This window comes from Giraffa tippelskirchi, chromosome 4 (assembly GCF_054371585.1).
Source record: "Giraffa tippelskirchi isolate mGirTip1 chromosome 4, T2T-mGirTip1v1.2.pri, whole genome shotgun sequence".
NCBI lineage: Eukaryota > Metazoa > Chordata > Mammalia > Artiodactyla > Giraffidae > Giraffa > Giraffa tippelskirchi.
Genome location: NC_137278.1, coordinates 110,051,611 through 110,079,481, shown reverse-complemented (window position 1 = coordinate 110,079,481; position 27,871 = coordinate 110,051,611). Strand labels below are relative to the sequence as shown.

Below are 27,871 nucleotides of genomic sequence, written 5' to 3'. Positions count from 1 at the left end.
CACAGCATCATCTTTCAGGATTTGAAATAGCTCAACTGGAATTCCGTCACTTCCACTAGCTTTGTTTGTAGTGATGCTTCCTAAGGCCCACTTGACTTCACATTCCAGGATGTCTGGCTCTCGGTGAGTGTGAGTGATCACACCATCATGATTTCCTGGGTCGTGAAGATCTTTTTTGTACAGTTATTCTGTGTATTCTTGCCACCTCTTCTTAATATCTTCTGCTTCTCTCAGGTCCATACCATTTCTGTCCTTTATTGTGCCCATCTTTGCATGAAATATTCCCTTGGTATGTCTAATTTTCTTGAAGAGATCTCTAGTCTTTCCCATTCTATTGTTTTCTTCTCTTTCTTTGTATTGATCGCTGAAGAAGGCTTTCTTATCTCTCCTTGCTATTCTTTGGAACTGTACATTCAAATGGGTATATCTTTCCTTTTCTCCTTTGCTTTTCACTCTCTTCTTTTCAAAGCTATTTGTAAGGCCTCCTAAGAAAGCCATTTTGCTTTTTTGCATTTCTTTTTCTTGGGGATGGTCTTGATCCCTGTCTACTGTACAATGTCAAGAACCTCTGTCCCTAGTTCATCAGGCACTCTGTCTGTCAGATATAGTCCCTTAAGTCTATTTCTCACTTCCACGGTATAATTGTAGGAATTTGATTTAGGTCATACCTGAATCGTCTAGTGGTTTTCCCTACTTTCTTCAATTTAAGTCTGAATGTGGCAATAAGGAGTTCATGATCTGAGCCAATATCATGGATGAACATAGATGCAATAATCCTCAACAAAATTTTAGGGAACAGAATTCAGAAACACATTAAAAAGCTCATACACCATGATCATGTTGGGTCTATTTCAGGGATGCCAGGATTCTTCAATATACACAAATCAATCAATGTGATACAACGTATTAACAATCTGAAAGATGAAAATCATATGATAATCTCAATAGATGCAGAAAAAGCCTTTGACAAAATTCAGCATCTTTTTTTGATGAAAAATCTTCAAAAAATAGCCATAGAAGGAATTTACTTCAACATAGTAAAGGCCATATATGATAAGCCTACAGCAAACATTATTCTCAATGGTGAAAAACTGAAAGCATTTCCCCTAAGATCAGGAACAAGGTGTCCACTTTCACCACTATTATTCAACATAGTTCTGGAAGTCCTAGCTACAGCAATCAGAGAAGAAAAAAATAAAAAATAAAAGGAATCCTGATTGGAAAAGAAGCAAACCTCTCATTGTTTGCAGATGACATGATACTGCACGTAGAAAAACCTAAAGATAGTATCAGAAAATAACTAGAGCTAATCAGTGAATTTAGCAAAGTTGCAGGATACAAAATCAGTACACAGAAATCACTTGCATTTATATATACTAACAATGAAAAATCAGAAAGAGAAATTAAGGAACCAATCTCGTTTACCATTGCAACAAAAAGAATTAAATATCTAGGAATATACTTACCTAAAGAGACAAAAGAACTGTACCCAGAAAATTATAAGACACTGATGAAAGAAATTAAAGACAACATAAACAGATGGAGAGATATTCCATGTTCCTGGATAGGAAGAATCAATATTGTGAAAATGACTATATTACCAAATGCAATCTACAGATTCAGTGCAATCCCTATCAAATTACCGATGACATTTTCCACAGAACTAGAGCAAAAAATTTACCAATTCATATGGAAAAACAAAAGACCCTGAATAACCAAAGCAGTCTTGAGAAAGAAGAATGGAGCTGGAGGAATCAAGCTTCCTGACTTCAGATTATACTGCAAAGCTACAGTCATCAAGACAGTACGGTACTGGCACAAAAACAGAAATATAGACCAGTGGAACAAAATAGAAAGCCCTGAAAAAAACCCTATGGTAACCTTATTTTTGACAATGGAGGCAAGAATATACAATGTGGCAAAGAGAGTCTCTTCAATAAATGGTGCTGGGAAAACTGAACAGCTGCATGTAAAAGAATGAAATTAGAACACTTCCTAACACCATGTGGAAAGATAAACTCAAAATGGATTAAAGACCTAAATGGAAGACCAGAAACTATAAAACTCTTAGAGGAAAGCATAGGCAGGACACTTGATGACATAAATCAAAGCAAGATCCTCTATGACCCACCTCCAAGAGTAATGGAAATCAAAACAAAAGTAAACAAGTGAGACCTAATTAAACTTAAAAGCTTTTGAACAGCAAAGGAAACTATAAGTAAGGTGAAAAGACAACCCTCAGGATGGGAGAAAATAATAGCAAATGAAACAACTGACAAAGGATTAATTTCCAAAATATACAAGCAGCTCATACAACTCAATATCAGAAAAACAAACAACCTAATCAAAAAAATGGGAAAAAGACCTAAACAGACATTTCTCCAAAGACGACACAAATCAAAACTACAATGAGATATCACCTCACACTGGTCAGAATGGCCATCATCAAAAAGTCTACAAACAATAAATGCTGGAGAGGGTGTGAAGAAAAAGGAATGCTCTTGCACTGTTGGTGGGAATATAAATTGATACAGCCACTATGGAAGACAGTATGGTGATCCCTTAAGAAACTTAGAATAAAACCACCATATGACCCAGTAATCCCACTCCTAGGCATACACCCCAAGGAAACCAAAATCAAAAAAGACACATGTATCCCATTGTTCATTGCAGCACTATTTACAATAATTAGACCATGGAAGCAACTTAGATGTCCATTGACAGATGAGTAGATAAAGAAGTTGTGGTACATATACACAATGGAATATTTTCCACTAAAAAAGGAATGTCTTTGAGTCAGTTCTAATGAGATGGATGAACCTAGAGCCTATTATACACAGTGAATTAAGTCAGAAAGAGAAAGATAAATACCATATTCTAACACATATATATGGAATCTAGAAAAATGGTACTGATGAATTTATTTACAGGGCAGCAATGGAGAAACAGACATAGAGAACAGACTTATGGACATGGGGAGAGGGGAGGAGAAGGTGAGATGTATGGAAAGAGTAACATGGAAACTTACATTACCATATGTAAAATAGAGAGCCAACAGGAATTTGCTCTATGGGTCAGGAAACTCAAACAGGGGCTCTGTATCTACCTAGAGGGGTGGGAAGGGGAAGGAGATGGGAGGGAGGTTCAACAGGGAGGGGAATAGGTATACCTATGACTGATTCATGTTGTGGTTTGACAGAAAACAGCAAAATTCTGTAAAGCAATTATCCTTCAATAAAAAATAAATTTTAAAAAATAAAATAAAAAATTAATGATCCAAAAAAAAAGAAGTGGGGTCTTTGTCCCACACACTCTCCCTTTGAAGAGTGGGTGGTCTTGTCACTCCTTTAATCAGTGGGTCATCATGTTTGAAGTACAGTGTCCCTGAGATGCCCATGCTGGTGAGGATATATGTTGTCACTATTGCAATTAAGCTGCTGGACAAGTGAGTGAAAAAGTCACCTTAGAAGTGATTCTCCAAACAAAGACGTTTTGCCTCCTACCAGTCTGTGACAGTCCAGCCATTCCACCCTTTCTCACGAAAGTCCCAGACACAGTGGAGTAGAAAGAACCTTTTCCTGCTGTGCCCTGTCTGACTCCTAAGCTTACATTATCCATGAGTATAATAAAATCATTATCACTTTAGGCCAGAATATTTTATACAGCAAGAGATACCTAGAACACATTTCTACTTTCACTTCCTCCTCGGCCTAAAAGTGGCAGCTTCCTGAATGTGAAATGGCATCCTTCACCAGTGTCTTTGTTTGGATTCCTGTACTCTGTTGGAGTAGTCTGCACACCTCACCGAACCATCTGTTTAAACATTTAGGTTCTCTATTAGTTGGTGGGTGATTTGAAAGATTAAAGCATCACCAGATCTCAGTTGCACATCTAGCATAATTCTTGGTACATGGAGGGGTCTGAATCTTTATTTGCTGAAAGGTCACATATGAGCTTTCAAATCACCAATAAAAAAGAACATTGTGCTCTAAGGTAATATATGAAAGATCATTAGAACAATATTGTTTTTCATTAAGCCATATGGTATTCTTGGACTATGCCCAACTGCATGGTGACCAGCTCACCAAAACGTAAAAATAAGACACAAAAACAGTAATTTTTTAAATAGATGTACTTAATATAAATATAACTGAATAGACTATGTTAACCAGAGCAATTTTCATATCATGTAGGTTTTTACAACTCATCTATATTAAGAAACCTTATACAAAACTATCTTAGAATCAACCATTTTTCCTCCCTTTAGTCTACATAACTTTAGGCTTGGAGTCAAACAAATATTACAAGAGTAGAAATCCCTATACAACATCCCTCTCAGTCAGACCTTTAGTACTCTATTCCCAAAGAAAAGGAAACAATGCTTAATCATAACATCACATTGTTCTCTTAACAACACTATTCCCAAGGAACCAAAGAGGAATACAAAGAAACACATTTTATAACAAGAGGTAAGACATTCCTTGGGCATAAATTTTGGTGTAATTTTTTACTTCCAAATTTTACTTTTCTAAGATGGTATCATGTGAAGAAGATAGGAATTATTTCCTTTCAAATTTACTAAATAAGGCTCGAGAGAAATCAGGGATAGTTACCCAAGATGTATTATAATTAACATGTAAGAAAGTTTTAAATTAGGATTTTTATACAAAATAACAAATACTGAAGACAATAAGGGCACATTCCCTAAAATTTTTTAAGACTGAGATAGATTGAAATATATTTCCTTATATATCCTATAATTGCTAAGGGTAGAAATGAAACCAGATCTTCAGAATAAATATTATTTAAACCAAATTCTTCCTTTAGTAGATATAGTTTCCCTTCTATAGGATGCTTGTGCAATGTTATAAAATGATAACTGATAAGGTAATAGCTCTAAAAAAGAGGAAAGTGTTCAGAAACTTCTGCAAAATATCTTTTGTACCTTATTCAAAAATATTTAAGACATTTTGTAACAACTACTCACTTCAGAGCATTTTTTAAAATACATTATCCCTACACATAAATTTTGCTGAGACTTCACTAAAAACAGTTATTGCCTAATCCATAAATGAGTCAGAAACTTAGCCTTCATCTACATGTGTTTCTTTTTAGCAGCTGGGGGGCTGAAATATCATCCTGATTACACATGAGACAGGTTACTGTGATAACTTATCCCATTAGTGAAATACGGTATGTAAATATCTTACAACCTCTGTCTAATCTTAAATTTCAGCTGACAGCTAATAAGGCCACCTGCATGGTCTGCTTTTGTGGGATCTCAAATCAGTAACTAAAGAGACAGATGCCTGGATAAGATATTACTGCATCAAAGTCTCATGCTCTTTTAGGAATGCAGAACTTCAAGATAAAGGAGAACTCAGGAAACCAGGCTCATATTTCTCTCAATGTTACCATAAATTAGATTTTCCACACTACTTTTACTTACACGTAGCTCAAAACACTATGCTGCTGCATGGATCTTTTCCATTTACAACTTTTAGTGTGGAGTAAAATTATATCCCAATGCATTCAGTGCTCTATTCCAAAGGTCCATTTTAATGCAACTACCTCAAAAAAACAAAAACTGGACCCTCAATACTGCTAGATGAAATTATTTTTAAAAATTTAATTATCATTTTATATTGGAGTATATTGGATTTCATGTTGTGCTAGCTTTAGGGGTACAGCAAAGTGATTCAGCTGTATACTAATATGTATAAATGTATGTTAGTCATTCAGTCATGTCTGACTGTTTGTGACCCCATGGGCTGTAGCCTGTCAGGCTCCTCTTTTCATGGAATTCTCCAAGCCAGTATACTAGAGTGGGTAGGCATTCCCTCCTCCAGGGGATCTTCCTGACCCAGGGATTGAACCTGGGTCTCCCACATTGCAGCAGATTCTTTACTGTCTGAGTCATCAAGGTAGCCCATTTTATATATGTAAAGTAATCTGAAAAGTAATGTATATATATAGAAAAAAATCTGAAAACTACTTTTCACATTATTTTCTATATATATAGGTTATTACTATTTTAAGCAAAAAAAAAAAAAAAAAAAACAAAAAACATAGGCAAAGACTACCCTGAGGAGTGAAAAATCTGGGTTATTTAATACTTCTGAACACTTAAAAAGAATTGTAGTAAGCACAAAATATGTTAACAAATTATTTCTCAGTATACACATTCATGAAAATGACATGTAAAATAGTTATATAAATGTTAGAAGGTCTATGAAAAAGTAGATTTTAAGGAATCCTTGCAATTGAGCTCCTCTCAATTTACTGCAAAGCAAACATAATCATCAATACAGTAAGTCTCACATTGTTAAAGGGTGATTGGGGTCTCAAAACATTTTTGATGGTGGACTCTGATCTACAGTCTTCCTCGCAGTGTTGTGTTTATACATCTTTTGAGACTGAGAGGTCAACCAGAAAGATGTGGGTGCACGGGCGTGGCATGGTGTGGGCAATGAGGGTGGTCAGAAGCAGAAGCACAGGCATGGAATATGAAAAGGAAAACGTTGACAGCACGCTCTGCAGTGAAGAAAGACTCTTGACCAACGGCAAGACTATCTCAGCTGCAGAAACATGCAAGTCCCCCAAATTCAGTTCTTTGCTTATCCTGTCATGCTCTGATTATAATTTGGCTTTCTCTGGATACATTATGACAGGAAAATATTCAATGGTTGTACTGAAATGATTGTGATAGTTGTTGCATTTTTCCACTGTAAAACAGTAAGTTGAATCTCTGATACACAGATGTTAGTGCAAAACAGATTAATACATAATCATTTCATATGGTATAAAATTACAGATATAATTATCAACTTTACATTTGTTCAGTCGCTAAGTCATATATGACTCTTTGCAACTCTATGGACTGTAGCACAGCAGGATCTTATATCCAGGGGACTATCCACACAAGAATACTGGAATGGGTTGTCATTTCCTTCTTCAACTCCATATTACCAATGCTTTATTTGAGAAGAGGGTGTGCCAGAAATAGTAAAGATTGAATATAATCAAAAATTTCTAGTGTTTGGGAGACCAAGTTTATACACTATATAAACAGGATATCAAAATGTCCTGGAGTAAAATATTCAAGAAATAAATTACAAGTTAATTATTCTGAGTCATGGCTCTGTGATGATACATGAATATGTTTGGTAGTTATAACACCAAATTATGAAACATCGGTTTATATTGTTTTTATCTAGCCATTTATGTCACAAAGAGCCTTAAATTCTCTAAATTAGGAGTAAGTCTAATAATTTAAAAGATATATTCTCACAGTTCCCTTGGGAAGGTAGAGCATAATTGTGATGTTTTCATTTTCTCCCTGGATAAGTTCAGCTAGTTGATTTTCATTTATTTAAAGAAAATAATAAAGTTATTAGAATGAAGAATGCTTCTGTCAAAGAATGTGATGGCATAACATGTTGATAAAAAATAATTAAGGTTTAAGTTCATAACATCAAAGGATATCATTATAGATAAAAGGTGCCATCAATGACCAGGAGGCTTCAACAGATTTTTGGCAACTGAAAATAAATGAAGTATTTTTGATGGAGAACACACAGCAGGGGAAGCCTCATCCTACTATACACATGGAGGGAGGGTTCAGTCTGTAAGAGTGAGGGAGGCTGGACTAGGAAATTGCAGAAGAGATGAAGGAGGTATAAAAAGAGGGAGATTAATCAAATACTTATGTCAGTTACTATTGCTGCTCACTCTGTGACCAGATATAAACAAACCAATTAATTGACCATCCAAACAAACAAGAAACAAGTTTAACTATAACAACTAAATAATTCCAGAGAAAAGATGCTGGCAAAGAGGGGTCCCTCAATTTATAATATCCCTCTAGAGCAACATTAAATGAGCTATGGCCTGTTCTTTTACTGAAATGTATTACTCAGCTATTAAGAATAAAATAATGCCATTTGCAGCAACATGGCATATTAAAGTTTCCCATCTCTCCTGGAATAAAATCCACAGTTCTTATAATGGCAACAGGGTCATACTACCTGATCTTTCTCTGAAATATATCGTACTCTTCTTCTACGTCCTTCTTTCTGATACAGCCAAATTGGGTTATTTCCTCTTTTTGGAAAAAAAAAAAAAAGAAGAACAGATAGACTCCTAACTCAAGATCTTAGCTCTTGTTCTTCTGTCTGCCTGACACTCTCTTCTATAGGATAACTGCACAGCTAGTTCTATTTCCCCCTTTGCTCAGTATCATCTGAGTGAGGACTTTCCCAGAAGCCTGTTGAAATGCAGAAAAAAATCTTATTTCTGTTCTGATTTATGTTTCTCTACCAACAGCTGCCCAATTACTAGTACTTATTTATTTTTTTATTGTTTGTCTATAACTAAATATAAGCTCCAAAAGGGCAAGGATTCTTCAATTTATTTTATCCTCTGCTGTATCTCCAATGTTTAGAAGACTGCCAGGAACACCTTAGTGCTTAATAAACATTTGCTGAGTATATTAATGGGGGACTGGAGAGATGGGAGAGTGCATACATCAAGGGTCACAGATTTGATCCCTGGTCAAGGAACTAAGGGACCCCCTGGTGACTCAGATGGTAAAGAATCTGCCTGCAATGCTGGAGGCCTGAGTTCGATCTTTGGGTTGGGAAGATTCCCTGGAGAAGGGAAAGGCTACCCACTCCAGTGGGCTTCTCTGATAGCTCAGTTGGTAAAGAATCCGCCTGCAAGGCAGGAGACCCCGGTTCGATTTCTGGTTTGAGAAGATCCGCTAGAACAGGGATAGGCTACCCACTCCAGTGTTCTTGGATTTCCCTTGTGGCTAAGCTGGTAATTAATCTTCCTGCAATGTGGGAGACCTGGGTTTGATCCCTGGGTTGGGAAGAGCCCCTGGAGAAGGGAACAGCTACCCACTCCAGTATTCTGCCCTGGAGAATTCCATGGACTGTATAATCCATGAGGTTGCAAAGAGTAGGACAAGACTGGGTGACTTTCACTTTCAGGCAAGTATTCTTGCCTGGAGAGCATATCTTGGAGTACATTTTGCCTGTCAAAGGCAGAAGAAGAGAGTGACAGAGGATGAGATGGTTGGATGGCATCACAAATTTAATGGACATGAACTTGGGCAAACTCCAGGAGATGGTGAGGGACAGGGAGGCCTGGTATATTGAAGTTCATGGGATCGCAAAGAGTTGGACATGACTTGGTGACTGAACAACAACAACAATGTGGGACTAAGATTCCACAAGCCATACAGTGACTAAGCTCATGTGCCACAACTGGAAGTCTGTGTGCTGCAAGGAAAGATGCAACTGGGACCTGATGCAGCCAAATAAATAAATAATTAAAAAAATAATGATCAAATTAATGAATAAAAATAACTGGCAGTAGCATTTTATTTATCTATAGGGAGATAATTACTAAAGGAAATACATAAAATAATGAATGGGGTTACTTCCGTTTGGCTAGATCAGGCCTGGGAGGCTCTGAGCATGGGGTCATTATTTTTAAATCATGAGGATATACTTTGAACTACTTTTAGGTAATTCGTAAAAGAAATTAGAAGTGTAATGGACAGAACTGATCAGAGAAAGTGAGAAAGAAAGGAAGAGTGATGAGGTTGACTTCAGCTATTAATTTTGATCTATAATTTTATTATACATTGATGTGACCTTAAAGTGAGAGAAGAGAAGATGAAAATGGCTGGTTTGAGTGTTTATTACACACTAAGGGTTGTGTTAAGGAGGCACTTTGAAAACAAATTATGTCCTGTGGTCTTCTCAATACCCTTTTGAGAAAGTTAGCACCATTCCAATATTAGAGGTAGGAACACTGGTATTTGAGCAGGTTAAAATAACTTGCCTGTTGCCACATCACTGGGAATTGGGAGGCAGAAGTGAAACCCATGTTTGCCTGATCCTAAAACAACCAAATTATAGAGGTGATACCCCATCATAACAGCAGAACTATGAATAGCTGTCAAGCTTTAAAAACACTGAAAAAAGCATACAACATAAGCAGTGTGTATATATACACTCTTAGTATTATATCCTTTCTTGGTTTCCTCAATCAATCAATTAAAGAATAATTTCTTTCCCTGCAATTATTTCTTTCTAGGAATAAAAAAATTAAAAAATTAAAAAGGAGATTCATAAATGTCTTTGTTGTTTGTTTCATTTTCTTTAAGGTTTAATTGATTCACTGTTGTTTTTGAAGAGCACACTATAGTCCACAACACGGAGCTGAATTAAGCAACTAATTGAAGCCAGGTTCATGAGGGCTTCAATTACCAGACTTTCCTGTCATATTAAATTAAACTTCCTTCTATACTTCTCAAGATTTATAACCCCAGGCTGAAAAGCTGTAAACTGTCCCAGTTTCACAGTGAATCTCCCAGAAGGAAATGATGTTTCCTGGAAAAAGGGAAGGCAAATGTCTTTCATGGAAGAGGGGTCCAAAAGCAATGTGTGTGGCGGGGTCACGGGAACCTTGGCAAGGGGCTGCAAAGGGAGGAGGCAAGTCACTCAAAGAGCATGTGCCCAGAGATTTTGCAATTTGACTCTTGAGTCCTGTAGGAAGGAGCAAATTCATCTAAACAGCAAGTGGACACATTCTTGACTTTCTCCTACAAAATGAAAAGCAGAAGGACAGATGATCCTCTGTGGAGATCATAATCTCCCAAATTCCCAAAATAGCTCTCAGTTTAGTTCAGAAAGATTTGTTATCACTACCTCTAATACTCTATCACCTATGTAATTTCTTACCTACATTTTAACATGCATTTTGTTTCTTTCTCACATGTTTCATGAAAGAACAAAAAAGAATATAGTCACCGATCAGTGAGGATGAGGCGAATAATTTCATGCGTCTAGATAAGGTCTGATGGTTCCACTACATAGCATTCTGAAACTGACTATAGTTCAATATCATGACCACCTAAGAATCTGGAATACCTTTATCCTTAATATAGTATTTTTATAAATATACACAATTTTCATTTTAAATGACATACCATTGCAACTTTAAATGTTAGAGAGTCTTCCTACTTAAAATTAGAAGCAGCTATAATAGATTCATTCATTTTTACCTAAACTCACTCCAGAAATCTACTAAACACCTATTGTGTATAATGGAATGGGTGAATTTAACTCAGATGACCATTATATCTACTACTGTGGGCAAGAATCCCTTAGAAGAAATGGAGTAGCCATCATGGTCAACAAAAGAGTCCGAAAGGCAGTACTTGAACGCAATCTCAAAAACGATAGAATGATCTCTCTTCATTTCCAAGGCAAACCATTCAATATCACAGTAATCCAAGTCTATGCCCCGACCAGTAATGCCGAAGAAGCTGAAGTTGAACGGTTCTATGAAGACGTGCAAGACTTTCTAGAACTAACACCCAAAAAAGATGTCCTTTTCATTACAGGGGACTGGAATGCAAAAGTAGGAAGTCAAGAAACACCTGGCGTAACAGGCAAACTTGGCCTTGGAGTACAGAATGAAGCATGGCAAAGGCTAATAGAATTTTGCCAAGAGAACGCACTGGTAATAGCAAACACCCTCTTCCAACAACACAAGAGAAGACTCTACACGTGGACATCACCCGATGGTCAACACCGAAATCAGATTGATTATATTCTTTGCAGCCAAAGATGGAGAAGCTCTATACAGTCAGCAGAAACAAGACCGGGAGCAGACTGTGGCTCAGATCATGAACTGCTTATTGCCTAATTCAGACTCAAATTGAAGAAAGTAGGGAAATCTACTAGGCCATTCAGGTATGACCTAGATCAAATCCCTTATGAGTATAGAGTAGAAGTGACAAATAGATTTAAGGGACTAGATCTGATAGACAGAGTGCCTGATGAACTATGGACAGAGGTTCATGACATTGTACAGCAGACAGGGATCAAGACCATCCCCATGGGAAAGAAATGCAAAAAAGCAAAATGGCTGTCTGAGGAGGCCTTACAGATAGCTGGGAAGAGAAGAGAAGTGAAAAGCAAAGGAGAAAAGGAAAGATATTCCCATCTGAATGCAGAGTTCCGAAGAATAGCAAGGAGAGATAAGAAAGCCTTCCTCAGCAATCAGTGCAAAGAAATAGAGGAAAACAACAGATTGGGAAAAACTAGAGATCTCTTCAAGAAAATTAGAGATACCAAAGAAACATTTCATGCAAAGATAGGCTCCATAAAGGACAGAAATGGTATGGACCTAACAGAAGCAGAAGATATTAAGAAGAGGTGGCAAGAATACACAGAAGAACTGTACAAAAAAGATCTTCACGACCCAGATAATCACGATGGTGTGATCAATCACCTAGAGCCAGACATCCTGGAATGTGAAGTCAAGTGGGTCTTAGAAAGCATGTCTATGAACAAAGCTAGTGGAGGTGATGGAATTTCAGTTCAGCTATTTCAAATCCTCAAAGGTGATGCTATGAAAGTGCTGCACTCAATATGCCAGTAAATTTGGAAAACTCAGCAGTGGCCACAGGACTGGAAGAGGTCAGTCTTCGTTCCAATCCCAAAGAAAGGCAATGCCAAAGAATGCTCAAACTACTGCGCAATTGCACTCATCTCATATGCTAGTAAAGTAATGCTCAAAATTCTCCAAGACAGGCTTCAGCAATACGTGAACCATGAACTTCCAGATGTTCAAGCTGGTTTTAGAAAAGGCAGAGGAACCAGAGATCAAATTGCCAATATCCACTGGATTATCGAAAAAGCAAGAGAGTTCCACAAAAACATCTATTGCTGCTTTATTGACTATGCCAAAGCCTTTGACTGTGTGGATCACAATAAACTGTGGAAAATTCTGAAAGAGATGGGAATACCAGACCACCTGACCTGTCTCTTGAGAAACCTGTATGCAGGTCAGGAAGCAACAGTTAGAACTGGACATGGAACAACAGACTAGTTCCAAATAGGAAAAGGAGTACGTCAAGGCTGTATATTGTCACCCTGCTTATTTAACTTATATGCATAGTACATCATGAGAAACGCTGGGCTGGAAAAAACACAAGCTGGAATCAAGATTGCCGGGAGAAATATCAATAACCTCAGATATGCAGATGACATCACCCTTATTGCAGAAAGTGAAGAAGAACTAAAGAGCCTCTTGATGAAAGTGAAAGAGGAGAGTGAAAAAGTTGGCTTAAAGCTCAACTTTCAGAAAACTAAGATCATGGCATCTGGTCCCATCACTTCATGGGAAAAAGATGGGGAAACAGTGGAAACAGTGTCAAACTTTATTTTCTTGGGGTCCAAAATCACTGCAGATGGTGATTGCAGCCATGAAATTAAAAGACGCTTACTCCTTGGAAGGAAGGTTATGGCCAACCTAGATAGCATATTGAAAAGCAGAGACATTACTTTGGCAACAAAAGTCCGTCTACTCAAGGCTATGGTTTTTCCAGTGGTCATGTATGGATGTGAGAGTTGGACGGTGAAGAAAGCTGAGCGCTGAAGAATTGATGCTTTTGAACTGTGGTGCTGGAGAAGACTCTTGAGAGTCCCTTGGACTGCAAGTAGATCCAATCAATCCATCCTAAAAGAGATCAATCCTGGGTGTTCATTGGAAGGACTGATGTTGAAGCTGAAACTCCAATACTTTGGCCACCTTATGCGAAGAGTTGACTCATTGGAAAAGACCCTAATGCTGGGTAGGATTGGGGGCAGGAGGAGAAGAGGACGACAGAAGATGAGATGGTTGGATGGCATCACCAACTCGATGGACATGGGTTTGGGTAGACTCCGGGAGTTGGTGATGGACAGGGAGGCCTGGCGTGCTGCGATTCATGGGGTTGCAAAGAGTCGGACATGACTGAGCGACTGGACTGAACTGAACTGAACTGTGTATAAGGTTCTTGATTAATTCCTCAAAAAGTATTAAAACATAAAAACACTACTCTCCTCTTAGGGCTTACAATCTGGAGGGAAGGGAGTAGCAATAATGAACAATGACTGTAATAAATATGTTTTAGGTTAGAGAGTGATTAGGGCTATGGAAAGGAAGGGAAAGTACAGCAACCACTACGGATGGGCAGCCTGTAGTGTTAAAAGAGTAGTCAAGGTCACCATCAGTGAGAAGGTGACACAGGAGCAGTGAACTTGAAGGAGTGAGATATTTAGCCAAGTGACTATCAGAGGAAGAGCACTCTAGGCAAAGGAATCAGACACAGCATGTTTCCTAAGTGGGGAGCAAGCCGAGGCTATTTGATACCACCTCAAGGCTTTGGGCAGAAGAGTGACATTTCCCCGGTATGTGCAATGAGCTTTAGATTCTGACCCAGAACAACCTCATGATATTGGTGCCATTGCCCTTTTAGCAAATGAGAACCTGAAGCACAGAGAAGTTAGGTAAGGTGCCCACAGTCACACAATTAGAAAGAAGTGGAATTGGGATCCAGGTAGAGGCAGTCTGATTCTAGAGCTGAGCTCTCAACAAGAAGATCTGTCCTTGAACAGGACACACACAGACACCTGTGCTCACGTCTATGCACACAACCACACAACCATAGACACACACTCAAGAGGAGAGAGGAAGCTGAGAAGTCGGAAGAGCAGAGTTTGCCACCCCCACGCTATTTCTCTTGGTTCACATTTGATTTTCTCTCTTGTATATTTTACTTGTTAACCTTTAGATCAAAATGTCTATTTGAATGAGAAATGTTCAAATTGAAACATTTGGTGTTATGCTCAGAAGAGTAAAGCAAATTAGCAATTCTTAGTGTATAAAATCGGAGAAGGCAATGGCACCCCACTCCAGTACTCTTGCCTGGAAAATCCCATGGACAGAGGAGCCTAGTAGGCTGCAGTCCATGGGGTCGCTAAGAGTCGGACATGACTAAGTGACTTCACTTTCACTTTTCACTTCCATGCATTGGAGAAGGAAATGGCAACCCACTCCAGTGTTCTTCCCTGGACAATCTCAGGGACGGGGGAGCCTGGTGGGCTGCCGTCTATGGGGTCGCAGAGAGTCGGACATGACTGAAGCGACTTAGCAGCAGCAGCAGCAGGAGTAGTGTATGAAATAAACATTGTGGAAATCTAGGCAGTTATGCCAGTTTATTTAATAAAGAAAGAGAACAAAACAAATACATTCTCATGAAACAAGGTGCACTAAAATCCTTTCAGGTCTACCAAGAAAAACACAAGAATATTTTCTGGCTAAATATCTAGAATAATATAGGAACCAGTCATTTAAGCCATTCTCTTGGAAAGAGCTTTGAAATCAATAGAAAATCTTCATAAATCATGATTTATGACTCACATCTCAAGCAAAGGAAGAGAAATGTGTCACTGGGATTTTTTCCACATTTATCATCTTGGTTCTATAGTATGGACACTTAAACCTTTCCTATGTATACTGTCAATATAGGCTTTGAAAATACTTAAATATATTATTACATTTAAGTTCACATAAATTATAATCATATACTATTTCACTATATCAACCTTTAGCAATATTTAAGTAATATTTTAGCAAAATTTAAGCAATATTTCTGTCTCTGTACAACACTGTAAACTCTAATTCCATTGGCAAATTTTACTCATTAGTGAATGATTAATGAAGAAAAATTACAGTTTCACCAAAAAACAAAATTAATGTACTAAAAGGCCATGGAATAATAAGGGATATTTGTTTTTACTCAATAATGCAAATGTGCTTCTGTTCTTTAAGCTTGTCTTGGCATTTGATGATGTTGTGTGAAACTGTGCAGGAATCAAAGTGAAAAATATGATCTATAGTGTAAGTTCTTTGAATTTCCTTAAGAATGGAGGAGAAAAATAAAACATACACTTTATTAACTGTTGAGGGGAAGTTGATAGATCTAGGTTGCTTATCAAACCTACACAAATGGAAATAAGTATTAATATCTGAAATAGAGAATTCTCCAAAACATATAATAAATTCTGTTGAAATGAAGACGTTGAGCTCCTCTTTATCATGGCCTTAACTAAGCATTACATTTAGTACAGTAAGTACTCTGATTTATTAAATTACCAACCCAAAAAGTAATTAAATCCAATTTATCAAAAGAAAAAAATTAAGTCTGGGTTCCCAGGTGTTGCTTGTGGTAAAGAACTCCCCTGCTATCCAGAATTAAAGAGCACTAGTGAAAAGAAAGGGCTTCCCGATGCTTTTTGTAACCTTTCACTGAAAAAAATAAGGTAGCTCTCCTCGAGATGCTGTAAAATGACCATGCCTATTCTATACATAGTTCTATGTTTTTAAATATTATACAGCTTCGTAATATCCATGCATATCTAGCAAGAAGAGAAAAAATCTCCCCCAAAGGGTTATAACCACTGAGAAGTCTGGGGCAAGAAACTCCGATGACAGATACAGAACTAGAGTGAGGGAAAGAAGTGACAAATGATAGTTCATCTCATTTCCAGAGTCAACATTCTTTGCACAATACCATTTCACTTCCTGTATTTTTCTAGCTACTATTCTTGCTTATTGTCCATTCAAATGGCTTAAACCAAACTCTACAAAATATTATTTCTGGCAGGTCTCAAAATCTAGATCTGCTTCTATCAACCACCACCCCCCAAATTAATAAGTCATATGTTTTATTTTTCTCCTCTATTCTTAAGGAATCCAAAGGACTTATACCACAGATCTTTTTTTTTCACTTTGATTCCTGAACACATCACAAAATGCCAAGGCAAGTTTAAAGAGCAGAAGCACATTTGCATTATTGAGTAAAAACAAATATTCCCTTATCACTCCACGGCCTTTGTAGTATATCCCAAATTTTTTGTGAAACTATAAGTTTTCTTTATTAATAATTCACTAATGAGTAAAATTTGCCAAAAGAAGTAGAATCTACATGGTTGTACAGAGACAGAAATATTGCTTAATATGAAGCAAGAGGTGGTTGACAGATGAAAGAGAAGGAGATTTCTGAACTGTTGAATAGTTGACAATAAGTGGGAAGTGGTTTGTGAACGTATTTTGGAATTTTATATTAGTTTTTTCAGTCAATACTAATTGCCAAAAACAAACTCAAGGCAAACTGTATTATTAGGTTTTAGGTTTGGCTTCTAAGATGGAAAAAGTTAAATATTTACAAATATTTGATACATGTGTATATTTTAGAAGATGATAGAGTATTTTTGTATTGGACATTCTCTCTCCTTAAGAAAAACAATCATAGCTATGTATGCGATAGAGCTAATGAGCTGATAACACAAACACTGATCAGAAACAAATAAACAATTGGCATGAAACCTGTTAACTTTGTTCAGTGATCATTTTTTGACGTGCCAACTTAGCTAGGTTTATTGAGTCCCACTCAGCACCAATCTGGGTCTTTCTGTGAAAGCCTTTTGTGGATGTGGTCAAAATCCATAACATTTGACTTTAAGTAAAGGAGATTATCCTAGATTATCCTACTATCACTAGGATAGTAGGCCCAATTCACTCCTTGAAAGGTCTTAAAAGCAGGAGTGTGGTCTCCTTGAGAGATGAAATTCCATGTGTTTATAGCAGTTTTGGCTCACACTCACAGCGTCACCTGTCCTTTCTGCTGGGCTGCCGTTTGGCTTCAGATTTGCCTTGCCAGCCACACAATCATGTGAATCAATTCTTTACAATGAATCTGTTAACACTGTTTTTTACTGATTCTGCTTCTCTGGCTGAATCATGACTGATGTAATTCCAAACTGAAAAAAACAGTAATGAAAGAGTAAAGGATGTTGTAATGGTTTGTCAGCACTAGATCCTGGCTGTGTTTGCATGTACCCACAGACTCAAGTAAGACAAACATAACCTGTGTATATAAATACACCAATACACATATATTCATGTGTGCACACATACAATCTCACATCAAAACAGCATGTTCCCAAACACTCAAACTCCTATGTTTAACAGACCTAAACTTTTTGACAGATTTAACGATTTAATCAACCAGAAGCACAGACAAAAGAAAACTATACAACTGGAGACTAGGACTCCAAAAGTACATTCTAAATAATAGTTTTTAGAAGACAGTAACTATGAGACACCACTTACGAGAAAGACACTTCACATGTTTTGATACAAACCACAATCACCTTTAGAAAACAAACACAAATATTTCACCTAAAAAGTGACAAATGTTGGTCATCCAAGCAAAAGAGGTTTTAAATTCTATAACATTAGTCAAATAATCACATCATATTGATACAGCTACATAAATATGGTGACCAAACTCACAAACAAAAACTTACAAAAACAAGTTGCCAGCATCCCACCCTGGCTGTGTCTACAAGCTCCCACAGACGCCCATCGATATAAATCCACTGTAAACACGGCCCCCGCTTCCCTTCCTTACCTGGACTGCATATCTTGCGGGGTTTTGGCCTGGCTGGCTTCTGCTTGGGGGGAGGCGTGGGTGACCCGCTGCTGAAGCTCCACCAAGGACTGGTAATACTGTTGCTGATGATGCTGCTGCTGCTTGTAGCGAGACAGACTGAAAAACAGCCCTAGAATGGCTTTTAAGTTTCCATTTCTTATTTCTGTATCAAGTGGAAAATATAAAAACAGGATCATATAAAATCATTTTTTTAACAAAAGAAATTCTAGAAGCAGTTCTGTAAATTGCTTCTAATAGACTCTAAATAGACTAAATCCTTGAAGATAGAAATAAAACTTGGTTTTCTCAGTCACACATTTAAGTAAGTCTGATTTTCTAAAACATGCTGACATTTTTAAATAGCTTGGAAATTTCAGAGAGAGAACAAAGCTTACTCAAGTGATGCTCTTTGCTGACCCTGAACTATGGTTTTTCTCGAGTTAGCTTCTTCATGGAAATGGATAGGCACTCTGTCTTGTGTTCCTCATTTGATTTATCATTCTGTTTCTCTCACAAATGGGCTTTCCAGGTGGGTCAGTGGTAAAGAATCTGCCTGCCAATGCAAGAGATTCAGGAGACACAGGTTTGATCCCTGGGTCGGGAAGATCTCCTGGAGCAGGAAATGGCAATCCACTCCAGTATTCTTGCTTGGGACATCCCTTGGACAGAGGAGCCTGGCGGGCTACAGTTCACTGGGGTCTCAAAAAGAGTCTGACATGATTGAGCACACACACACACACACATATCTTCCCTCACAAATGCACACAGCTGTTACCAGCGGAGTGATGCCTCTGAGCTAGAGAAAGAAAGCCACTTAAATGCTCAGTGCCCCGCATTATAAATTCTGATGCTATATGGGTGTACCTCATAATAACTGTTAGCGGTATTCTAAATCACCCACCAACCAATTTATTAAAAAACTATGTATGTGTCCTTCAAAGAGCAGATGGCACCATAGTTATCCACTTTAATGTTCCAATTCTTTTATTTTTAATTCATATTACATATTAAGAAATATTTAAGATCACTTTTTATGCATGACTTTAGATGCATGCTTATTATTCATGCATAATAGTGTAAGTAGAATAAGCATAATAGAATAAGTAGAATTTCTAGTTCTAACACATGAGGCTCCTGTGTAAGTTTTTCTAACATTGAATAAAAAATTAAATGCACAAAGCAGGCCACAACATGAGCTAGCTTTTTCTTCTGGAGTTATAATTTTAAAATTAGAAAAAGACAGGCCAATAAAGCTGGATATAATGCTATGCAACCTATAATCATACTTTAAATGAAACTTGCCATTGGCAATAAAATATATCCTCTTGTGAGGTCAAGGTTTTAGGCCTCCTTTTCAGAATTTAGAAACATTAATAAACTACTTAAATTTCTTGCTCTCTGATGGTTTATAATGTCACACACACACACACTATGCAGTGGAATTATTCATATAAAATAAAGCTGAGTTATTATAACCCCCAAACTTCCTCACAGGGGCCATAAGTATAGGCTTGATCAATATAAAGCTACAGTGAGAAAGTATAAATTTTCTTCTGTGAACCTGAAAGTATTAATGTTCTCCTGTGAATCTTATTGAAAGATATTCTTTAAACTTCTTGTTTTATTACTACTCATGTTTAATAAATACAGAAAATCATTTTGAGTATTCATATATTTTTAGGAGATAAATAAAAAGCAACAGGTTTATGTTAATAATAATAAAGATGTCATGTTAAAAGGAAGAGACATAAAACCAACAAATAGTAACATTGCTCACCTACTTTTAATCTCTTAGAAAGTAAAGTATCATCCTGGAGGATTTTATCAAATTTTATTCTAAGTAACAGAACCATGAGTTAGGTTTGAACTTAAGTTTTGGCCATTAAATATATAATTTAATATTAAACTCATGACATAAATATATAAAGGATAGAATAAATTCAAAATAAAATTTAAATAATGCAGAAAAATTGAGAAAAGTAAATAATTCTAGTCCATGTTCATAATATTTCAGAAGTCACACAATTCCTATTTTTCCAATGGCAGTAAAACTTAGAACTATCTAATATTTATACTATCTGTCGGGGTGGGGAAGGCTTTGCAGAGTAAATTGACTGTAGTAGAAACATTAAGTAACATAAATTGCCAAAAGCGATTAATGTAATATAATAAAAATTCTATTTTAAAAAATGCTTGTTGCTAATATAGATCTCAAATGAATTTATATATCATAACTTTAGCAATTGTTTTTGTTACCACTACTACTTGAAAATTTTGAAAAGATTTCCTAAAAATATATGTTGAAGAAAAAGAATGCAGGAAAATAAAAGTGACAGATTTAGTTGTCTTTTTCTTGTTTTCTATATTTCAGTGTCAGCGATGATCTTGTAACTTTTAAAAATGTTAAGGCCTTTACAAAGAACAGTTATCAATACTAATTATTTAAGAACTCCTGAGGACTTCATTAAACTTACCAAATATTTAGACTTGGACTATTAACTTGATCAAATTATAGAATTGTTATTGATAAAACAATATTTAAACATTAATTAATTTAACTGTATTTGTGTCCATCTATTACCCAGCATTATCTATCCATCCATCTACTTAATATTCTAGAAGTACTACTTACTCATTATAACATAAAGATATTTTGTTAATATGCCCCCCTTCCATATACTCAGTAATGTAAAGAACAACTTTGACAAAATCTGGAACATAGCTACATAATGAAAGCATACATTAATAACACAGAACTTATGTTTCTATTATTTTGGAAACTACTAATTTTCTTTTCTACATTAAGGGCCTATGTACTCTCACTTGACATTTCTAGTGTTGTAAAAAGTCTTTTCAAACACAGACGCCATTTGTGACAATTGTGCTTTTTCTTACCTTCAGCAGATAGACCTTGAACATTTACTCCTCTGGCTGCTAGAAAACTAAGGCAGACATCAACATTTTCAATCTGCAACATGAAAAGCAGTGAAAAAGTAACTTAGAAGATTATTTTTAAATATATAAATGAGCTAGAATGAAGCCAGAGAGAAAGATAAAGAAAGAATGAATACTTTACATTCATTTCATACTAGAGATCTTTAACTGGACTTTAACTAGAATAATTTTGGCTAATTGCAGGATGAATATAAAGACTGTGCTGTCTGATTTGGTACTTACAAACAATTCATAGAGGCCTGATCAAGAATGGCATTCTTACAGATTAGCAACTTACCTACTTAACATGAAACCAGACTGGTTTTGTGCTTCACAAGTAAATCTCAACTAAAGCATCCAAACAGGAGACTCTTAGAATACTAGGATGTGGGTAACTGAGATTCGAATAGTAATAGTAAGTATGCCAAAAGACAAATAAGATGGGAAAGGGGTTGATATACAGGAAAGAAATGAAGTATATTTTCATTCTAAATCATAGAATTCTTTCTTTTAAAAACTGTATTTGCTATGTTGTTTTAAAAAAACAAAACAGGAAATTAACGTGTGATACGGTGTTATTAGCTAAAATACAGATTTGGTTCAAATTTACCAAAACTTTATGCTAGTGTTCATTCTTTGTTGTTATACATTATTCAAGATTCCACATTGTATTTAGTTGTAATAAGCCAGCTTCTGCTGCATGAAACAAATTCTGGTAAATTCTCTTTTCATTTGTATTTCATTACAAATAGTTTCTAATTTGCCTTGCTATGCCTTCTTAGATACACCTGTCATTTAAAAGTGGACATTTAATTTCCAAATACATGAGGTTTTTAAAGGATCTTTGGTATTAATTTCTCATCTTGACAGCAATTCTTTTAAATGCTTTCATCTCAGCAATCACCCTCTGCGTTTTTTCAGGCTTCTAACTTTACTGAGGCTTTCAATGGCTAAGCCAAAGATCTCTCTTGGTAAATGTTACATTGTACTTGAAAATATGTGGATTATTTTCAAATATCTTTTGATATTGATTTTTAACATAATTCCACAGTAATAAGAGAACATACTCTGTATGATTTCAATACCTTTAGACCATGAAATTTTTATACTTTTTTTATGTCCCTGGTGTGTTCCAGTGTCTCCTAGTTTACAGTCTATGGGAACTTGAATAGAATTTGCATCCTACTGTTGTGTGAAAATTGTATAAATCTTAATTATATTAAACTGGTTCATGGTGCTTTTCAGGGCTACTATATCCTTCTACTTTTCTGTATATTCATTCTATTAATTTTTGAGAGCTTGATATTGAAACTCCAAAAAAATCTTAATTTATCTACTTAAAAATAATTGTATTATATAATGGAACTATATGAAACTTTGTTCTGTATTTTCTAAGTCTCCTGTAAATATAGTATCTTATTTTCATAATTTAAAAATAAAAAGAGAAAAACTGTATTCGTATTCTCGTAGTTGAGTAATTCTCTGATTAAATACAGATATCATCTTTGTAATTTAAAAGAGTCATGCCACTGCTTTTAAATAGTCCATTTCAACATGATAACCAGTGAGTGATTAACCATATGAGATGAGAAGCAAAAAGAAAAAGATTAATTTATGTTAATTCATGAGTTGATTTCAGTATTAGTCATGGCAATATGTAACAAAGTTAAATAACAGATTTTTTAAAAGAGTGTAGAAAACTAGAAAGTTCCAGTTCTTTGTGAGTCATCTCCCTGGGTTTTTTGGTATTCCATAAATCTTGAAATTCTAAAGTAAATAAGATTTAAAGTTAATACTTGGCAAGGTACTGTTTTCTGTCTTATTAAATTCTCATCAAAAGCTGTGTATGAGAACATACGAAGTTCTGCCAATGTCTTCTCTAGCTGAGCTTCATAGGAAGGTCAAAATGTCTTTTAAAGAAAATAAAAAGAAAAAGTACATTACAGACTTTGTCTTTATAAAATGGACAACTATTTACATTTCTTTTTAAATGTAATATTGTGCAAAATTAAAGAAATAATACACAATGAGAGGTTTTTTTGCTTTAAAATGATTGAAGCCAAGGTATACACATTTGCTTTCAGAAAAAGGAAAAAGTTTTATATTAATTCATTTCAAAATAAGTTTTACTGAAAGAATTATAGAGTTGAAGATGCTAAATATTAAATGACCAAGTGGACCTTCTTGTCCTACCTGTTTACAATGAAATATGGAAAAACCCTATAGTTCTGGAACCTACTTTGAATTCTTTCCTTTCTTCACATTTCATTTAGTTATTAGAAAATGAGATAACATAAAGAAGGAAAGAATATCTTAGCCTTTGTGAGCTTTGTGAGTTTGTAATATAGCTGAAGAGACAAAAAAAGATTCGTATATCAGCATAACACAAGGCATAATATTCCAAAAGAGAATTATAAAGAACACTGTGTGGCAGTGAAGAGAATGCATTTACCAGCTTTCACTATGGAAGAAGTATCATTTGGACACACAGGATAGCTCTGCTTTTGATAAGGTTGGACAAGCTTCCGAAGGAGGAGGAAGCATGCCCATCAGAGTCACCCAGAGCAATACAATTGCTCGCAAGGACATATGAAACCAGACCATGCCAGCCTTTCCTCTCTGCAGTCATGCCTACAGAGTAAATCTGGCCTGGAACTGAAAAGGCTCCAATACCCACTGGGATCCTAAAACCACTGCAATATAAAGAGCTAAATAACTGTAAACCAGAGAGCAGCCACAATACTTCAAAGACTTGAGTTTTCTCTGCAAACACAATGCATCCTAGTTAGGCATGTCTGTAGGTACTGCTGTTATGAATCATACACAGAAAATATGTAGAAGAATATAAACCAAATTTAACTTTTATTCTCTCTGGATGTAAATTCTTTTGTGACTTGTGCTATTTTAAATTAAAGATTCTTCCCATTTTTCATGATAAACAAGTATTACCAATATCATTGTATAAATTAATTAAGTTTTATTTCAATCAAAAAAAAAATAAGATGGCTCAGTTTGAGCAAACTCCTATCATATGGCAAAATTCAAATGATTATATAGAGTTTAGCAAAAGATTTTATTATAACTCTTTTAAATATAAATGCTTAGAGAATTAAAATAAAATGCAATAATGTTTTTGCATTGGTTAAAACTGTTAAGATGTTTATTTTCATTCATTCACATAATGATTATTTATTCATTGAGACATGTCCAAGACCTTAAATACATGTATAATCTCATAGGAGAGAGGATTCCAATGTAACGCAATGAAGGTTATAGAGAAACACAGACTGCTAAACAGTCTATTCATGATCAGAGGTAAAGAGACAAGGGAAGTTATTAGTAACTAAGGTTATCTATCATGGCTACAAAGATCTCATCTTCTAAAGTTGCCATAAGTATAACAGTTTTTCCAGGGGTAAGTGTTGATCAGATAGTTAAACTGAAACTAGAACACTTTCTAACACCATACACAAAAATAAACTCAAAATGGATTAAAGATCTAAACGTAAGACCAGAAACTATATAACTTCTAGAGGAAAACATAGGCAAAACACTCTCCGACATAAATCACAGCAGGATCCTCTACGACCCACCTCCAAAAATATTGGAAATAAAAGCAAAAATAAACAAATGGGACCTAACTAAACTTAAAAGCTTTTGCACAACAAAGGAAACTATAAGCAAGGTGAAAAGACAGCCTTCAGAATGAGAGAAGATAATAGCAAACGAAGCAACAGACAAAGAATTAATCTCAAAAATATACAAGCAACTCCTGCAGCTCAATTCCAGAAAAATAAACGACCCAATCAAAAAATGGGCCAAAGAACTAACCAGACATTTCTCCAAAGAAGACATTCAGATGGCTAACAAACACATGAAAAGATGCTCAACACCACTCATTATCAGAGAAATACAAATCAAAACCACAGTGAGGTACCATCTCATGCTGGTCAGAATGGCTGCTATCAAAAAGTCTACAAGCAATAAATGCTGGAGAGTGTGTGGAGAAAAGGGAACCCTCTTACACTGTTGGTGGGAATGCAAACTAGTACAGCCACTATGGAGAACAGTGTGGAGATTCCTTAAAAAACTGGAAATAGAACTGCCATATGACCCAGCAATCCCACTGCTGGGCATGCACACTGAGGAAACCAGAATTGAAAGAGACACCCCAAAGTTCATTGCAGCACTGTTTATAATAGCCAGGACATGGAAGCAACCTAGATGTCCATCAACAGACGAATGGATAAGGAAGCTCTGGTACATATACACAATGGAATATTACTCAGCCATTAAAAAGAATACATTTGAATCATTTCTAATGAGGTGGATGAAACCATTATACAGAGTGAAGTAAGCCAGAAAGAAAAACACAAATATAGTATACTAACGCATATATATGGAATTTAGAAAGAGGGTAATGATAACCCTATATGTGACACAGAAAAAGAGACACAGATGCATAGAACAGTCTTTTGGACTCTGTGGGAGAAGGTGAGGGTGGGATGATCTGAGAGAACAGCATTGAAACATGTATATTATCATATGTGAAACAGAACGCCAGTCCAGGTTCACAAGTGCTCAGGGCTGGTGCACTGGGATGACCCAGAGGGATGGGATGGGGAGGGAGGTGGGAGGGGGGTTCAGGATGGGGAACACATGTAAACCCATGGCTGATTCATATCAATGTACTGCAAAAACCACTACAGTATTGTAAAGTAATTAGCCTCCAACTAAAATAAATAAATTAAAAAAAAGAGAGAATTAAATTGAGATGCTCAAGGTTACACAGAGAGCATATGTCAAAACCAGAGTCTATGTCATTAACTTGACACACACACACACACACACACACACACACACACACACACATACATTTCTGCTTCAAGGGAAGCCTGAGCCAGTCCCTGAAAGGTTAGGAAGGGTTAACCAAATAACAGGATGTGGGGGGAAGTGAACCCAAGGAAGGTGCAATATGTGAACTGTTGAGGGCTGAGAAACACCTAAGTTAAAGAGCTTGCAAGGAATTCAGAGTAGCTAGGAATATTAAGAGTTGAACCCTACTTGAAACTTTTTCCACAGCTTCTTTGTTATCAATGTGAAAATAGGTCTCTCTGGTGGCCTTCAAAAGGTTTTAAGAAACTGTGTCAGAGAAGAGTTCAGGAAGAAGGGACTCCAAGATCAAGAATCTTGAGATCTGGCAAATGTAATGGCAGAAGATGAATCCATAGAGATAAACAGGGGCTGAATGTGTAACATCTTCCATGTCTTGCTAAGGGCTGGGCTTGATCTTAAAGCTCAGGATGGTAATAGTGTATTTGAAGCAAAAGAAATAAATTGTCAGTATTGCACTGAAGATATCTATTTTTTTATGATCACACAGTATATACATAGGTTTATAGATAGAAATTAATAAAAGTTTCACAAATCAATTTCTAACCATACTATCTGCCATGTGCTTTGATTTTTAAAAGTCTATTTTAGCAGATTTAATTTTAATATGTCATTTGTAAAATATTAACTTCACAACAGGCTGCACTGTGAGGAACCTGATACTACATGTCAAGCACAGAAGCAGGGGACATGGTTTAAAAGCCACTTCTTTCTCCATCACTCAAAATCCCAGCACAGGAAGGGAATTCATACACATTAAGCACGTATATTATTTACTCCAAATGCAAAATCCTTATCATTTTCACCACAGATGCTGGAAAATTTGATATTTTGATCATTCAACAGAGGCTTATAAATGACATACTTTTTATATGTTTACACAACTGAGTACACAGCAGAACCAGAATTCAAACTCATCCCCATCAGTCTTCAATGAAATAACAATTATTGCCACACTATGCTTCCTACCACTGTAACCGAGGCATTCTGAGTAAGTCAGTTCCAGCTTTTGACTCAAGCTCTCTATATGATTAACAGACAGCTAGGTAGGACACAGGTCTGGCAGAAGATAGGTGCTCCAGAACAATGTGGTTGAATGTAGGGATGAAATTGTTCGGTGAGAGAGTATGGGCTTCCCTGGTGGCTCAGATTGTAAAGAATATGCCTGCAGTGCAGGAGACCTAGGTTTGATCCCTGGGTCGGGAAGATCCCCTGGAGAAGGAAATGGCAACCCATTCCAACTCCAGTATTCTTGCCTGGAGAATCCCAAGGACAGAGGAGCCTGGCGGACTACGATCCACAGGATTCTAAGTGTATAAGGTTTAAATGATTCAAAATTATTTCACAACTATCCAATGCATTTCATATATTCTGGTAGATGAACATATAGAATGACTTATGTGGCCACAAGCCAAGGAATGCTGGCAGTTACCAGAAGCTGGAACAAACAAGGAATAGATTCCCCCTACAGCCACTGGAGGGAGCACAGGACTGCTGAAAGCTTGATTTTGGCCTTGGGATACTGATGTTGTGTGGATCACAACAAACTGTGGGGAATTATTAGAGACGGGAATACCAGACCACCCAACCTGCCTCCTGCAGGTCAAGAAACAATAGTTAGAGCTGGACATGGAACAACAGACTGGTTCCAAATCGGGAAAGGAGTATGTCAAGGCTGTACACTGTCACCCTGCTTATTTA

At 36.3% G+C, this 27,871-nt stretch overlaps 1 protein-coding gene across 3 annotated transcripts in view; it reads right to left on the bottom strand.

Annotated features, from left to right (window-relative positions):
* Positions 1 to 27,871, bottom strand: part of NAV3 (neuron navigator 3) — a 375,406-nt gene that overhangs the window by 225,791 nt on the left and 121,744 nt on the right. For all 3 annotated transcript variants that reach the window (XM_081483945.1, XM_081483946.1, XM_081483947.1), the window contains exons 4-5: positions 21,239 to 21,311; positions 18,323 to 18,506 (exon numbers count right to left, since the gene is read on the bottom strand). In XM_081483945.1, coding sequence (XP_081340071.1) covers positions 18,323 to 18,506; positions 21,239 to 21,311 — 257 coding nt within the window. The remainder of the gene's footprint in view (positions 1 to 18,322; positions 18,507 to 21,238; positions 21,312 to 27,871) is intronic.